The sequence below is a fragment of the Phallusia mammillata genome, chromosome 7, assembly GCF_965637545.1.
Source record: "Phallusia mammillata chromosome 7, kaPhaMamm4.hap1.1, whole genome shotgun sequence".
NCBI classification, from domain to species: domain Eukaryota; kingdom Metazoa; phylum Chordata; class Ascidiacea; order Phlebobranchia; family Ascidiidae; genus Phallusia; species Phallusia mammillata.
The window spans coordinates 2,796,627-2,814,443 of NC_137258.1; the positions used below are offsets into that span (position 1 = coordinate 2,796,627).

The 17,817-nt window shown below is 37.7% G+C and overlaps 1 protein-coding gene across 2 annotated transcripts in view; it reads right to left on the bottom strand.

Moving 5' to 3' along the window:
- LOC145237296 (kinesin-like protein KIF13A) overlaps window positions 1–17,817 on the bottom strand; it is a 31,854-nt gene that overhangs the window by 3,215 nt on the left and 10,822 nt on the right. For both annotated transcript variants that reach the window (XM_080100101.1, XM_080100102.1), the window contains exons 13-31: window positions 17,530–17,664; window positions 17,083–17,222; window positions 16,202–16,401; window positions 15,978–16,049; window positions 15,011–15,147; window positions 13,912–14,081; window positions 13,375–13,537; window positions 11,387–11,554; window positions 10,827–10,979; window positions 9,828–10,195; window positions 7,389–7,526; window positions 3,975–4,274; window positions 3,373–3,505; window positions 2,934–3,061; window positions 2,360–2,478; window positions 1,676–1,802; window positions 1,531–1,586; window positions 929–1,047; window positions 143–250 (exon numbers count right to left, since the gene is read on the bottom strand). In XM_080100101.1, the coding sequence (XP_079956227.1) occupies window positions 143–250; window positions 929–1,047; window positions 1,531–1,586; window positions 1,676–1,802; window positions 2,360–2,478; window positions 2,934–3,061; window positions 3,373–3,505; window positions 3,975–4,274; window positions 7,389–7,526; window positions 9,828–10,195; window positions 10,827–10,979; window positions 11,387–11,554; window positions 13,375–13,537; window positions 13,912–14,081; window positions 15,011–15,147; window positions 15,978–16,049; window positions 16,202–16,401; window positions 17,083–17,222; window positions 17,530–17,664 (2,934 nt within the window). The remainder of the gene's footprint in view (window positions 1–142; window positions 251–928; window positions 1,048–1,530; window positions 1,587–1,675; window positions 1,803–2,359; window positions 2,479–2,933; window positions 3,062–3,372; window positions 3,506–3,974; window positions 4,275–7,388; window positions 7,527–9,827; window positions 10,196–10,826; window positions 10,980–11,386; window positions 11,555–13,374; window positions 13,538–13,911; window positions 14,082–15,010; window positions 15,148–15,977; window positions 16,050–16,201; window positions 16,402–17,082; window positions 17,223–17,529; window positions 17,665–17,817) is intronic.

Here is a 17,817-nt window from a genome sequence, read left to right on the forward strand (position 1 = left end):
CAGTGAATGAAATTACATGGGCCATACATATTTCGCCTAAGTTTTTTCACTCTCATTATTCTTTCAATACTTTTTAATGTTCGAATGTTTGAGAAATGGTTTAATTTGGTTGGGTTATTGCGGCCCTAAATAGATTGGGTACCTTGACAACGATATAGACTCTTTCTCCACTGGGTGTGACGCGATTCAGATAAACGTTGTCATGCATGGATGAATCCCACGACACCACGGCTGTGAGCTGACCGCTGTACTGTAGATTACAAACATATAACGTTATATTCAAAACTTGTAATGCGTCAAACATTATGCATTCACTATTCCAGGTTTTACGTTTTTTAGACAAGTTGGTAAACCCATGGGTGATTTATTTGATTTTGGGGAAAATTAAAACAACTTATATTGCCTTACCATTCATCATTACTGAAAACATAAAGACATCATGGACTTCATCAAAAAGTTTTTTTTTTCTTAATTAAATCTCCTTGCAAGTAAAGCAAAGGACTGCGACTTTTCAGGGTACATTAATTCAGGACTGCAGGAAACATCAGAGTGAAAACACTAAATCAGTCGTTGCATGTCATTGTTTTTTGCAAAGCACTGTTTTTTAGACACTGACGATGCTTATAAAAGTGAAATGCACATGTCTTGTGAAACAATAAAATACGGCAACAGATTTAGTGTTTTCACTCTAAAATTTCCTTTATTATGGACTGTACTGATCAAAACGTAAATAAAACTGACAGTAGAAATAGAAAAACAAAAGAGAAAAAATGTGTGCTTGTGAAAAAACGAAGCTAACATAGTTATTGGACAATGTCATCATTACATTCCTGTGATGTGAGATTGTCCGTTGTCTAGCTTAGCAGTAATGCAACATGCATATGTGACGCTGTAAGGAAATAATTTGCAACACAAAAAATCTACTTACATCGGCTTGAGGTGGTCTAACGAATGCGAGTTGAACAAAAGTTCCAGGAGTTTCTTGTGGTAATTCGCTGTCCAGTCCAGCTGGGGCTCTCACCACATCTTCACATTCAACCGGTTCAGCTAAAAATGTGTCAGGGTTGTAACATATACACAGAAACTCTATAAGATACTGATTTGATTTTGCTGCACCACTAAAACATATAATTTCCCAGTACTATTTAGCGCGTGATTTTAGCTGACATTGAATCCTCTACTTATTCCCATTTTTTCATATTTCCCCAATACCCTGATAAGATGTCTATGAGTCTAAATTGATGCGATTTGCTGCTATGCCTCTGTGTGAAAAAGTTAGACCACACTCACATATGCCTTAAAAATGACAGCATAACGTATTACATTTCTAAATACAGAAAAATACGGTTAATCCCATAACGTATTTATCAAACTTCTTGAGGTAAATAAGTGGATTGGATACGATTAAGCAGGCGATTATCTATGGACAAATGGCTACAGTTGATTACTATGATTCCCATGCATATAAATGGGTTATGCGATTAACCAGATTCGGGAGGGTGTTTGTAAATCAAATGCATAGCAACGTACAGTTGAGGTCGAGAAAGATCACTGGAACGTGCATTTCCACTGAAGGAGGGGGAACCCTGCGATAAACAAGAAATGTTAAAGCAAGTTGGCGACACATTAAATCGGATTTCAGCACTACACTATAAAATCGGATTTCAGTACTTACCATGAAGCGGGGGCGCCTGGGACACCGCTGTTAGGGGCCGGAGCAAACACAGCGTTACGCTCCTCTGTCAGCATCACCCACTGATCAAATAACTCGCTCTCACGCTCACGTTCCAATTCAGTGCGATCTGAAAGTCGCAAGGTTAGGTTAGATTTTGATTAAGTTGTTAGCAGTAGTAAGAATTGTTTCAAGTAAGCACTGCATTCCGCAAGAGGCAAATATGACATGCTTCTTAGGGGGTGAACTTTTGTGAGAAAATATTATTTTGGGTGTGTAGGATTAATGTGTCAAAGAACTTGTGGGTAGATTTTTTAGCCTCAAAGGGCGAACGGACCAAGGAGAAAAAAATGATGGGAACAGATGGTTTTAGCTTGAAACAAACCAACGTAAAAAGATTTGGGAAATTAGAAGTCGATTTCTGAAGTTTTTGTTTGGGCAAGGATTAAAATTGCAAACGTTCTTTTTTTGACCAAGCATACAAGGGCTCTTGTAATGTCACACATATACTCGTAACAAGATGTTACTCGCCACATTTTCCTTACAACGAATATGATTCCGAACTAGACCTTCCGAAAATATACGTTTGTAGCACGTAAGTCAAATGGGTGGTTAGTCAAACCATAATAAATGTTTAGACCGATTATATGCGAACTGCCTAAACCTGATATTTTCTCTACTCGTTACCTTCTTTGCTGCTGAGCGCTTTGATCTGTTTGTCGAGATGATGTTTTCTTCTTTCAAGTGCTTTCGACCATTCCTCCCTTAAGTCAGTTAAGTCCCGGTCCTGATAGCTGTCCAAACCCCTTCAAAAACAAAAGACATCATTACTATAAAATTTGCATGACAACAATTAGAAACACCCCTACTAATTGTCAAACATATTGCATGGGCTAGTCGACCTCTATCGAAGCAGAGGAGGGACAGAATTTGAATGATTAGAAACTCGAATGCAGATAAAACCCAATGTTGTAAAATTGTACGCATAGAAAGGACTGCCGTGGAGTCTTTTTTCATTTTAGCACTTATGAAATTAAACCTGATCAAGATAGAATGCAATGGTTCTATGCTATTTTCGCAAGTCACATAAAGTTTATAAACTCTAATATTGACAAAATTACAATAAGACTTTTTTCCAAAAATTGAGACTTAGAACGCTTATTAAAAAACAAGTTTTCTATCAAAGCAAAGATTTTTTGCTACTTGGTAACTGTCAAATCATGAAGGCACATGCATTAGGGTAAAAGTTAAAAGTTCACACCTGTCACGATTCACCACCCTGCTGCAGATGCTTCCCGCGTAAACAGCCGCGATCTCGTCACAGATGAGTGGAAGTGTACCGGAGTTCCTTTCAGGCGTGACGCTCACTTGAATTCGGCGGGACTGCCCCTAAAGTCAAAACATTGAGCTCAAAGTCAATCATGAGGCCATGGACCACCAGCCCAGTAAAAATAATATCGTGGAACATTTCATTTTAAAAGCAAAATTGAAGTACGCATACGCGACAAGCATTTTGGCTTGAAACATAATTCTTTAAAACCGAATTTCAGGATATGAGATAAAAGTACTATATACAAGCAATCATCTTCAGTTTATTAGCAAAAAAGAGGACGTTCTGTGGACCACCCAAAAAATCATCATGGACCACTATTGAGAACCATTGCTCTAAGAATAAATAGGGTGCATTTTTTAACACTAACCTGCTTTAGTTGAAAAGTGCCGATACATTGGACTTCGGGTTTGTGTGTAATTTCAACGTTTTCGTAATCTCCGCTGTCGCCCAGCTCTTGAACTGTGACGTCTAATCGCAATTTCTTTACAACCTCCGTCCACCTTACAAGTAAAATTCACGTTGGTAAAAAATATGATTAGGAATGGACCAAGCGTAACCAGAACCCGAGTACTCGGTACCGAGCATCGCTGTTTTTGATGATCGGTGCTTGACTAAACAGAACATTTCCAGTTTTTGCCCATTCCTAGTTAGTTCTACAAATTAGCGTGTTTTTATCTAGGGCAGTGGTACAAAACCTAGGTCGTGGAGTCAACCTCTAGAAGTGTTGCAAAATTAGGTGAGAGGTGCGAATATGTCAACAATGCATGCGATAAATGGCTTTTTTTATTGTAGAAATATGTGGCGAATCCCGAATTTGGATCGCACCAATTGGCTTAGTAGATTAAATAGGAAGCAATTACCGCATGGCCATCGCAACAAATCAATAAAGACAGCATATCTCCAACAGTATGCTTTATTAACAAAGTTCCATAAGCTAGTACGGATCTGACCACAAACCTATCTTCCTACCTTTCTTTTAGCGATTTATTCTTTTCAGTGAGAATGCTTGCTGCTCTCATTTTTCTCCTCCCACCCGCTCCTCTTTTCTCACTCCTCCTGCGCACGGGAGGAGGGGATGAGGCGGAAGAGGAGGCCGTGGAGACGTAAGACTGCTGGGAGGGCGTTCGGAGCAGGTTGCTATGGTAACGGTCGCGGTGACCCCACACCTCGATGGCAAGCGAAGTCCCGGATGTGAGCGAGTCGATGAGGTCATCGGTCACGTGTACAGTGAACTCTTCCGAGTGATTGAACTTAATGTTTAAGTATGACCTGAAGAGATGAGTAAAATCAAGGAGTAAGTTTCTGGGAAATTTGGATCAACATGTACTTTAACAAACAATGAAACATTTTAATGCTTTGTGTAAGTACACTCTGAACGTAAATACTGTATTCGTCTCAACCCAGTTTATTTTTTGACCCCAACTATATCTTGTCATCACATTTTTCAAGGGTTCCTTGAATTCAAAATCAGATTGTTTGTCTAAGGTGGACCCCATTCAATGTGATTTTGTGTTATCTACTCTGCATGTGTTCTATGATTGTGTCAAACATCTATGTAACGGACAGTAACGCTCCCCAATAACATAAACTTTTCCCGCCATTGCAACCACCGCGCTATACATTGTTAAGACACAACTCCCAACATTGTATGTTTCCCCTTTTCACGGCTTCCTTTGTTTCTACACGTGTAGTCTAGTTAGTGTTACAGTAGTATCGAGTTGGTTGTGACTTGCGAGTGCATTAAGTGGTAGGTAGAAAATTTTAAAACAGTGCATCCTATTTTATGTGTTACATTGTATAACGAAAAACACAGACTAATTGAAGCGTACTGAAGGTTTAGTTAAGTGTATAATATCCGTAACTGGAAAAGTCTGTAATGAGCGCGCGTTGGTTCAGGAGGATTTTTGTACAATCACAGTTTTTTTTTAATGGTGTTTAATCATCAGGACTAGTTTTGGCAACTCAAAGAAAGTTATTTGAAAGTCCAGAGCAAGACTTTGCGTTCTGTATGCCATAAGTTGGATTACTTCCTAATCTTGCCTGATGCTAAAATATCCTAAATGGAAGTTCCTTGGACATTTTATAAGAAGCTTAAAGCTGGTTTTCCAGCCGGCTTTGTACAATTAAACAAAAAAAAATTTTTGCAATTTGGATGTTTATATTTTTCTGTAATTTTCCGCATAGTCGCATTATATTCAACTAGTAATACAATGGTTGTTATTTAGGCTGATTTAACCTTATTCATAAACTTGTAGTGAAGTTGTGTTGCTTTTTAAACAAGTAAACTAAAGATTATTATCGATAATATGGCGTCGCCCACACAAGGTTTGAAGTCAGAAGAATTACTTCTTAAAGTTGGCGATCGCCTTTCTAGCAAGAGCACACAAGGCAAAAGCCAAGATAATGTGAAAAAGAAGAACCATAAATGTGGAATTCGCGAAAAAGATTTCACCAAAAAACTGAGTTTAATCCATCATTCGAAAGTGCACAAAACAAAAAAATCCCATCGATGTGATGTTTGTGAAAAAGTTTTCCCTACAATGTATCAATTGAAGAATCATTTAATTGTCCACGATAATACCAAACCATTTGAATGTGAAACTTGCCTTAAACGGTTTAAGAGACCTCGAAATTTGGCTGTGCATTCTGTGATTCACGCAACAGATAAGAGGCATAGATGTGATATATGTGAAAAACGTTTTCGCACTCGGGATAGGTTGCACATGCACCAGCGTATTCACAAGGATGCGAAGCCTAATGGCTGCGAATTTTGCGAACAGCGATTCACTTATTCTGGCAACGCCAAAAAGCACATGCTTGTCCACATTGGGGAAAAATCCCACCGATGCAAAGTGTGTGAAAAAACCTTTCGCAGACCACAGGAGTTAAAATGCCATTCATTAGTTCATACCCAAGAAAAAACGCATCGATGTAAAGTCTGTGAGAAGTGTTTTCGAACGAAGCAAAATTTGAAGTGTCACTTTAGGACGCATAGCAGAGAGCAACGTTACAAATGCAATTTTTGCGACAGGCGCTTTGGCATAGCATCAAACGCAAGACGACATATGAGAACACACACTGGGGAAAAGCCACACGTTTGTGCAGTTTGTGGGAAAAGTTTTCGGACCACAACAGACTTGAAACAGCATTCAGTCATTCATTCAGAAGAAAAACCGTATAAGTGTGACTTTTGTGACATGACATTTAATCTCATAAACAATGCCAAGAGACACATGAAATGTGCGGCAATACGGCGAACAACGAAACTTCTGACATGTAATGCTTGTCCAATGCGTTTCTGCAATTCCAAAGCTCTTGGACAGCATTTAAAAAATCATGCACAAAGCATAGATAAAAAGTAATATTTATGAACAATGTTAATGTAGTATATCTGTTGCAAAAAGTGAATATTATCGTGTGATATTTGAATAGTATTGGGTTGTATTTTAGAACAAAATATATTTTTTAAATGCTTACTTTTATAACCATGAATTCACTATAGTGGTGGCTTAGAATTTACTGCTATTGTACACACATTGTCAGCTATTTCGAAAAAAATATGTGTATTTATAATAAATTAATGCGTTATTTTGCATTTGGTTTAATATTTCGTGTTTTTTCTATTGATAAACCGACTAACCATTTTTTAGTTTTTGGTTCTGAATTTAAATATTTTGTTTGTACCAGATACTTGTTTTTTTACTGCCCAAAATTATTTTCAAAAAGCGTCAAAACCATTTTGTCCATTGAATTAAAATATTTGAATGTAATAAACCGATTAATATAGATAAACTCAACATTGCTGTTTGGTTCAATTCAATTTACAGGTGGGGGTAATCGCTAAACACATACAGGCCATTACAAGTTTAAGGAACAAATGCTATGGTACCAGAACATACTATCTAAAAAGTAAATATGGAAACAAATTTCCTAAAAAGCAGAGTCAGTCGATAATGCTTGAGAAAATATATATTTCGTCTATTGGCATCGTCATTTACTGTAAATCCATGCATTACAATAAAATGAAGATAAAACAACAACAAGCTAAAACCAACGACACAGAACCTAAACCACTTCACAGGTGGAAAAGCGCTGACTGTGCGCGCGTATGGGTCTGGCAAGCAACGTTACCAGAAACCCGAACATCAATCGAGTCTTATCAAAAAGTCGGTTGAAACGTGCCCAAGAAATAGTGCAGGCAATGGGCGAAATATATATTTTCTTAAGTATTATCGACTGATTCTGCTTCTTTACAAACCTGTTTCCATATTTATATAAGTTATACTTGCAATAAACAGTGGTCGTCGATAAGTATGCTGCCTGTCAGAGGGTCAGATGCCGCTCAATCAAATGAAGTATAATATCTACAAAGAATAGACGTACCTTCTTTTTGGAGAAACTTCATCTGGGCTTAACAAGGGTGGGACAAGAATCACATCCGGAATGTTTAGGACGGAATATTGACACTGTACGAAGTGGGACAATGTTGGTGGGAGACCAGTGGCTTCCACTATAGACACCCTGTAATATGGAAATATGTTTTGTATTTATGCAATATCCGTGAGGGACTCATCGAGTGTATGTAAAGATTCCTAGATTAAAAGTTACTACATACAATAGTGAAGTATAAAGAACTAGAATAGTGGTTTTCCTATATATTGCCAGGTTATATATATACTACATCATATTTAATGATGTATCACATATTCCATTTACTATATTTATAATGGATATATATTTGGCACCTACATTTCATTGGGTCCCTATCTTTTTCCTGGCACTTTATAACCTAATTGTTTCTGCAAGCATAATCTAATGGGTCCCCACACATATGCATATGCGATTTGGTAACAGTAAAAATAGGGCACAATCACTGTTAGATATTTACCAATTTACTATATGCATCATTGGATCTACACATATGATTGTTTTTGCAAGCAAAAACGAATGGGTCCCACACGCGCGTTTGTGCGGATTTATGGTAAACAAACATCCTGGTTATTTTTAGATTCTTAAGGACAAGCTTAACCAACTTTAGCCTTAACCCAAAAAGTTTTGTCCTTATTGTTTTTGCATCATTATTGTCATATAATTACAAAAAACAGTAAATAGGAACAGGAAAAATACTTTCAATTTATTCTCATGCTTTGACCTTGATATTGTCGTTCAAGGTCAGTTTTTAAACACAATTTTCCAAAACTTAAAATGTGCTTGATAACTTAATAAAACGACATAGCATAGCTGCGCAAAAACAGCTGATTTGTAATCACCGACACGACTGCCTCATAAAACGTCGGTCCGGACGTCAAGCTGAGCACTCCCGCTGCATTCACCCGCCTTAATCGTAAACAAGTGAATTACTCCCTTGAAAGTTGAGACTTCTATCTGACTGAGAAAATGGTCACGTAACGACTGCGTTCATGCGTGAAGCAGAGGCATTTTTTTTCTATGCGCCACTATGGCCAATCACTCCCATTGCGTCAGCTGTGCACTGAGCGAGCACAAATATGACAGAAGACAGCATGTAAAAACATATTTTTACTATTACTGAGCCGATTGCACTGAAATTTTTACCAGCCAACAAGTAGCGCCCTATCCACAGCTGTGAAAAATTTCAACAGGTTAAGTCTTGTATTTCTGGCCTCAATAACATGTGAACAAACAAACAAATATTTGGGGGTAAAATGGATATATACAACCTCAAGTTACAAAATAGTTTAAAATACGCTGCAATGTACCAATCAAAAAGTATGAAACTCCAGAAACATCTGCTTTAGCAAGTATAGCCGTTTTAAAAAAATTACGTTTTGGGGGGCTGTAGGTGAACCGAGGGGTCAAACGGAGTCAAAATTCACATGGACCATCTTTTGACCAATATCTATAATGTGTGTAAATATGAAAAAGTTTGAACCATTCTTTCTTGACCAAAACGTGGGAACAAATCTGCGTTTAAAAATTCACGTTTTGGGGGGCCGTGGGTGAACGGAGGGATCAAATGGGGTCAAAATTCACATGGACCATCTTTAGACCAATATCTATAATGTGTGTAAATATGAAAAAGTTTGAACCATTCTTTCTTGATCAAAACGTGGGAACAAATCTGCGTTAAAAATTTTACGTTTTGGGGGGCTGTGGGTGAACCGAGGGATCAAAAGGGGTCAAAATTCACATGGACCATCTTTAGACCAATATCTGTAATGTGTGTAAATTTGAAAAAGTTTGAACCATTCTTTCTTGACCAAAACGTGGGAACAAATCCGCGTTAGAAAGAAAAAAAGAAAAAAGAAAAAAAGACAAAATATATGGACAAAAACAATATGTGTCCCCTTCAGGGAAGGGGACCCATAATTATTAAGCCAATCTTTTAGACAGGGTTGCCATCGACATGAAAAATCAATATTTTGTACAAAACGAAACAAACGTTTTTGAACAATTCTTTGCATTTATACGAGCCATGACATATCACATGCCATATTTTTTTGCAAAAATCAATGCGTTTCCAGCTCCTTGTTCGTAGAAAATAGCTCAGGTCTAGGTTTACTTTTAGCAGGGATTGGATTGACATTTTCACTCTGCCTTAAGGGCTGTTAGGCAATAGAGCATTTCTTATTGTACTTTCATATAAACTAGCAATGCTTATATTTACGATATGTATGTATAAAGTCAGCATGTTCTAAAAGTGTGAATAACTAAAAATACTCAAAACTACTCAATGTGGAACATTATGCAAACTTTTCAAACATACAACACAGAACAATTATAATGCAATTCCTTCGTATTTTATTGACATTCAAACCAAAGCATCAAGAAATCATACATCACCTGCAAGTTATCTTCGGAACCAATCGCTTCACTCTAGGTTTTCTGATCTCCGGTACAGAGAGAGGAGTTGTTGCCATTGACGACAAGGATGAGTTGGATGCGTCCATGATCTTCACAGATGAGGAGGAGAGGACCATCTTGCTTCCATCCACGTTGGGATCAGCACTGAGACTTGATCCGACTCCACTGCTGGAGCTTGATCCGGAGGTTCTGCTGATGTCGGAGGTGATGTCAACCGATGTGTTTTCCTCCTCTGGGATCCCGTTCTGATCCGAGCTCGATTCGTCATCCCCTGGCTCTCCAAGGAGCATGTGCTCAGGGATGTTACCAGAAAGCCTCTGAATGTTCACTAGGAGTTTTTCTGCAACCTGTTCAGGGAAAAATTTAGGTCTAATTAGGTGACACATTAAAAGCATCATCCTATATTAGTTAAATTTGTGTACGGTGTTTAATCACAGTTTGCTAACAAGTAATCCTATTTTCCAAACATTCCAGTTTCAAAGAAAAAAACTCGACCAATTAATCTATTGTTATATCTGTCTTACCCGAAATGATACACTTTTGTTCGTTTGTTTTGTTAGCAAGTTCAAACAGTACATACTGTTTCTACCTATTAGGTCTTATCAGTACAGCTGGTAACGAGAGATCGGTCGTTATAACGTAAATTGGAAATAAACTTAGATTTTAATACTAAGTACGGAAGATGCAAAGTGAATGGTTTCAACAAAATAGCACCGGATACTATTAAGCCTACCAACAATGCATCTACTATGCCAGTGTTCGGCAACCTTTTTTGCATCGTTGACCGCTTTTGAAAGTAAAATTTTACCGCGGACCGGTCATAAAAAACTACAAATATTTAGCAATAAAAACGCTTAAATTAGTTTATCATCCCCGAAATACATGGGCAAAATGCTCATAGCATTTAACCTGAAAAATTATAGGCCCGGTAACGAACGGGCCGCGGACCGGCGGTTGCCGACCACTGTACTATGCTACCTGTCCGTGTTGGTTGATAATGGGGACGTTGTATTCCAGAGGTGCGTCCTGAAGAAGACATTCAAGAAACACATTCGCAACACCAATTAAAATCTGACTTCTTTCTGTCTCGTTGAAAGGGTCGTCCTTGCCAGCTTCAGTTAAAGACTGGTTCTGTGACAAGAAATCATTCAATTTTAGATGTTTCAACATTTGATGGGTCTGATCAGTGCATGCCGGCACCAAATGTGAAAATTATGTTTAGGGATGACGCAGAAAATATATTTAAATTTTAAGTTGCTTTTCCTTCCGCATATAGGCGCTACTATGTACATGCATGTTGTACATATTATTGGGTATAGGGGGAGCAGTGTGTTTTTGCTTGCCGGCGAAGGAAAATAAATGTAGTGTAAAACTCATATACACAGTAGAAACCAAGCAGAAAGACACATGCCCCATAACTTAAGAAAGTTTAAACTTTCAAAACAAAATATTTAGAGCAATAATTTTTAGGAAACAGACGAATTTAGTACACCTTGCACAGTTTAAAGAAATATGTTCGATTGGGCACACAATCTTACCGCCATGTCATCAGTTGGGTCAATTTCATGTCCATTAAGCTGTGTGTGGTATTGATATAATTCTCGCATATCCACAATCCGGTTGGCGAGTTTCTCCACAGACCAGACCTGGCAGTCTTTTCCCTGTCTGATCACTTGTACGGCTGGTTCGCACAGTAAAGCACCCTGCTATAGTAACAAATAGTAAAAAACAAGTTTAGTAATCGATTTATCAGGCAGGTAGGCAGATATAACGAATCGTAAGGGTCGATTATTACTACAGAAACATAATGATCATACACAATAAAAGATACATACAGAGTGTGGTTTAAACTTTAACAGCCACACAGCAGGATTATTATGCAAAATTCTGACAGACATACAGCACACAAACTGAAAATACAGATATAACTAGAAAAGTGGCTTTCTGATATACTTCCATTTTATATATTCTATACGATATTTACCAATTTACTACACTATACACAATTTTATCTACATACATGATTGTTTTTGCAAGCAAAAACGAATGGGTCCCCACACGCGTGTTTATGCGGATTTACGGTAAACCTATGTGGCGGTTATTTTTATATTCTTAAGGACAAATTTTTCACAAAGCATAAACTTAACTTTAAAAGTTCTTTTCCGTATTCTTTTAGCATCATTATTGTCATATAATTACAAAAAATCGGTGAAAAAAGAACGGGGAAAATACATTCAATTTAATCTCTTGCTTTGACCTTGATATTGTGGTTCAAGTTCAGTTTTTAAACACAAATTTTCCTAGAAAGCCTTAACTGCTGTATTAGACACTATATGAAAAAAAGACGTTTGCTACAAAGGTATACATAACAACTTGTTTTTCACTTAACCTTGTTTCGCAAAAACGACCGTTTAATGACCTTTTGACACTGTTTTTAATGGCATGCAGTCCTTAGTGTTCAACAATACCGTTCGGCCTAATTTATACATGACCTACTGATTCTTGAATTGATTTGTCAAAAATAAAGAAGATACGTTAGGACGAAACATTCGTAACGGTGTTGTAATGCCTCCAAGTTGACCTTTAGTGACCCGTGGTTATGAGACGGCCAAGCTGACAACGAGAATTTAAAGACCATTTTATCGCGGCGTTCGAAAAAGTTAAGTTTATTAAATTTCATATTTATGTTGATCAACGATGTTTTGCCTGACATAAACGAAACCGAAGTACGTTTATCGAGTTCGAATTACGTCTTAGGTGTAAAACCTGCGCCAAAAGTGAAAATGCGCGTGATAACTCAATAAAACGACACAGCATTGCTGCACAAAAAAACAGCTGATTTCTAATCACCCAAACGACTGTCTCGTAAAACGTCTGTCCAGACGTCAAGCTGAGCACTCCCGCTCTGCCGCCTTAATCGTAAACCAGTGAATTCCTCCCTTGGGACTTATATCTGACTGATAGCGTACACATATTATGGGTTGTAAAGGTAACTGGAAAATTTTAAATACTAAACGAATACCCTGCTTAAACAATTGTTAACTTTTTCAAATATTTCTGCACCATAGGGCATGTATTTCTGCCTTAAAACTAAAACCGATTATTTCGGGGTTTAAAGGGTAAAAAATGGGTGAATCCGAAAAAAAGATACAAAATTCTTTAAAAAACTTTACATTGCACCAAACAACAAAGCATGAAACTCCAAGATGCTGTATTTTAGTCAGTAAAGCCGTTTCAAAAAATTTACGTTTTGGGGGCCTGTGGGTGAACCTCTGGGTCAAACTTCAGGAGGATCAAATTTGGACACTCAAAGTACAGAAACACACCGAAAGACGATACAGTCTTGACCAACAATAAAGTACAGAAACATATCATCAGACACAAAATAAACAGGCGCATTATTGACAATCACATAACGGATCTAACGAACACACTACAACAGACACCGTTACAAGACATACACACAACAGACAAAAACACACCGCCACGTGTACCACATTGTGTTACACAGAAACAAACAACAAACCTTTCTGTTGGGCGTCAGGTTGTGTGTTGGAATTTGCAGTGTTACATTGAACTCCGTTTCCCTGTTCATTTCGATGGCAAGCGAGTTTGCCTCCTGTGTGAGAGATTGCGCTCGGACTAGTTCTTCCCTTAACCTCGATATACTGGCAAGGAATGTTCTTTCCCTGCACATCACAACAACGACACTTGTACAAATGTCTTGTTTTACATCAAATTGTCGCCACGTTAGATACTGCTAACTTGGTATGTCCTTTTTAAGCTTTAGCATTATTGTGTTAATAACAGCTAAATCTACAAAAAAAAGCTTTCAGATTTGCAGAAAATTGCCTTTGTAAACCACATTTTATTTGGATATTTTGAAATATTTTAGATCTATGTTATTATTGTATCACGTTTAAAACTCTGTATTACTCGATATAAAGTAGTCGGGTGCCGATTTGCCCCGTTTCTAACAGGTTTAACTTTCAATTTAAGCCTTAATGAAACTCTATCGACCCTTAATTAACACAACACATTGAAAGTTGCACACTAGTAGGACCTTTCACTTTTCCAATTCCTGTATCGTTGGTGGGCAGCAGGAGAAGAGTTTGAAAGATCCAGATCCTTTTCAGTGTTCAGAGTTGCTACTCCGTTTCCTGATCTGTCTAATGAGTCGGCACTCGCACTCGGGGACAGAGTAAGGAGTTGTTGTCGGAGTGTGTTGATTTCCTTAACATAATATGAGGTCGTTTTAATGGAAAGTTTTAAACCGTGCTCAAAGCGGACTCGTTCGGGTTCAAACCTCTATACACGAAATGGGTTCGATCAAATGCTTTTTAATAATACTGATTAGATCTCTTGTCAAACCAATGAATAAACTAAAGTTATAAGATTTCAATTTACAACTTTCGGTGGCCATTTATTAGGTGGTTAAAGAAATTCGAACGACTTTTTTAGTGTAATAGAATAAAACGACGTAAACTATGTGCCCTCGTCTGTGAAAAATAAAATCAGTGAGCAAATCATGACAGAACTTCAATAACTGACACAACATATAAAATAACAACATATTCGGTCAAAAACATGGTTTACACTTGACTCTGGGTAAAGTTCACACTGGTTTATAACAGTGATAAAAAAAAATTTTTTTTTAGAAAAAATGGATCATGTGTTTGTCATTGCATTGTCATGAGGGTTAAGTTATGTATGTGACTTCTCCTAAGTTTCGAGTTTTTTGTCTAACCCTTTATTAAACGTTACTTTGCTGGAAGTGGCCATAGTATCAGGCTATATAAGACGGTCGTATTGTCCGGTCTGCGATAATACAAACAGAAGCAATGACGTAATACTTCCGTGCGCGAGCGTGAGCGGCGTCGACACGGGTGACGTCATAAGTTCCGCGTAAGGTACGGGAAGGTTTAAAGAGGTCAGACAATATCTGAAAGATGATCTTAATAAAGCCAGTATAGCAGCTCCTAACTTCTTTTCATTAACGTTGGTTATAATCATATAATAATGTGTCATAGCATTCTAATAAGTTTAAAGAAAAACGTTGGTTCCAATGTGGGATACCACGTATTATAATCGGCAACGGGGGTTATTTAAAAATGCCTTTTCATAGGTTTGCATATATAGGATTGTTATTTGATTAAACCTACCAGCTCGTATTTTTTGCGTTCTGTCTCTTCGAGTCCAACAAACGACGTGTTCTTCTTTCCCCCATTAGGGGCATCCCCGTCATCTTGCAGAAGCTGAAATTCCCGTTCCAGGCTCATAATGGTTTCTTGTATTGGAGCTGTGAATAGATGTGGATCATTAACATATAATATACTGTTACAGTACAAGTATTTTTGTCCTGTTACAGCGCGACTATAGTTTTCTTGTAACTGGGCAACTTTAAATGGCCCCCGAAGCTGAAGTATTGGCAGAGCGTGCGATTCAAGCTGACATTTGCAGCATACGAGGCATGCTTGTGATTCGACTTTCGGCGGTTTCACCACTGAGCCTGTGTAGCTCAATTGGTAGAGCGCGAGTCCCGGAAAGGCTCATGTCGTGGATCCAAACCCCACCACAATCTGCGTTTTTTCTAGCATGTCGGGCCGTAAATTAAAACGCTAAGGAGACGGTCGAACTAGGTATAACGCCTTCAATAAGCCTGGCGTACAACAATTAAAAGCTATTTGTGTTCTTTTATAACCTACGTTCAATGAATTTCACCAACGTTTTTAATTCTTTTACATTCATATCAAACAAAGCAACACAAAGTTTGCAAAATATTCTAGCTAGTATGAAAAACCAATGGAAGGACGTTCCAATGAGGTGTATAATATAAGATATACAAAGAGCGCTTTTCGGTTAACCAATAAGGAAGTATTAGCTGAAAGAAAGCGAACAAAAGACTTTTAAACGTACGGGAAATGCGTTACCCACGTCGTTGGGACTTGATAAAAGCTTAGGGGCTTTTTCTGTAAACGAACTAAGAATACCCACGCGCTGTAGCATAGGTTTTATTTATAATCCGGGTGGCTTGGTATAGAGTTTTATGGAGATAGTAGCTGGCACCGAACTTAAAACTTGATTTTAGATAGAATAAATAAGATTTTACTACAGCAGTTAACAATATACCTTGTACTTGGTTGAGTAGAACTTCCTGCTGTGCAAACTCGTAGCTAATGTGGGATTCATTCAACGAAAGATCTAAAATACAAACCGGTTGCAATACCCATCAAAAGTCAAATTTCAAAAATTGCACATAATTTTTGTCAAGCATCGAAATACTTTTTCAAAAGGTTAAGAAAGACATAATTTCTTTGTTTTTTTTATAATTTCGATGTAATTATTTAACCCACCTGGTGTCGCCTTTCGCGTTTCCCCGTCGCCTGATGACGTCACGGTTTCGTCACGGCCGATGGGTGACGACGTTTCAGGGGGTTTCCCTCTAGCGAGACGGGGAATGTTGATGCGGAAGAAGTGGTTGTTTCCCCAAAGTATACGGTCGCCGTGATGTAGTCGAGTGGGGGACGTGATAATTCGGCCATTCACACAAGTTCTGCATGCCAATAAAAGTGATATTAAATCCGTTATTGTTATCTGAGTGATAAAAGTAAAGCCATAGACCTTATACGCGTTGAATACGATGTACAGTGAACCTCGGTTAATCTGGACACGTTTAGACCAAAAAAATTGTCTACATTTGGCGAAGATCCGGATAAACCAATGTCGATTAGTTCAAACTTTACCACATTACAAATCACTCGTACCTTTAGTTTGTCTGAATTAGGCGAAGATCCGGATTAACCGAATAGGGTTTAACCGAGGTTTACAATACTTTTAAAACCTTAGCAATCGCTTTTTATTACAGTGCAATTTATTGTTGTTCAGTTTGCAGACACAATTTTTCTTAGAGTTTCATAAACTATGAAAAGTATTTTGCAAACATTTTTAAAGATTCAAACACCGGAATCTGGGGGGGTTAAAAGACCAGAAATAATTTCTGTTTGTGATTTAACCAGTAATTAATTTCTAAAGTGACGTTTTTTTTCCAATTTTGCGAACCTGCGTTGCATTAAATCTCTCACCTAAAGTTAGGAACCACTTTGTATCTTTAAACCGAGGGTAAAGCTAAAGTGATCACAATCAAGGTGTATATCAACAAACTGCTTTTGGGCAGTAAAAAAACATAGCCCGGAATGTACGTAAAGGAAATGTGTCAAAATATCAATCAACAAACCTGGCGTTCTCAATCGGTGTGACTGTAACTATTGTTCCATTGTCATTTTCCTCCACAGACATTTCAGCATGCTTCATGGCGATTCCTAATCCACTGAGCTGTATATCTGTCTCCTCAGATTGTCCAACAAGTGTTTGGTTCTTAAAAATACAAATCCATTTAGTGTAAGGTAGAATAGAATAGGTCCTCTAGAACCAGTCGCCAAACGCTTGGTACAGACAATCCCTGTTTTTATGCTCGGTACTCGGGTTCGTACATTTTTACAATGACAATAAAAAGCAAAAATCAAGACTAAATTTAAATGAAGTAAAAAAATGTTTTTCACTGTTACTTGCGCGTTGCGCATATAGTCAAACAAACGTTCCTTTTTATACTAATAAGAAGTCTTATACGATGATACCAAGTAGAACACTGTGCAATGAATTTGGTGTTTGAAATATATGTCACCTTTAGATAATACACAAGCAACTCGTTGAGTGACGGATCCGCGTTAAGATTGACAAGAAAACATTTTGTCTTTTCCACTTTGATGCCTGACGTTTCGAGGGAAATCCCCATTTTTTCCAAGGTTTCCTGACGTTTCTGCAAAACCGAAAAAAAGATGGTGTTTTATACCTTAATGCACACGAATATGGTTCATCGAAAAACAATTTGCCAATCTTTTTTATGTAACAACCAGAGTTTATGTAACAAATGTAATAAGAGCCATATGGCATCGGACCTTTTTTGCAACGG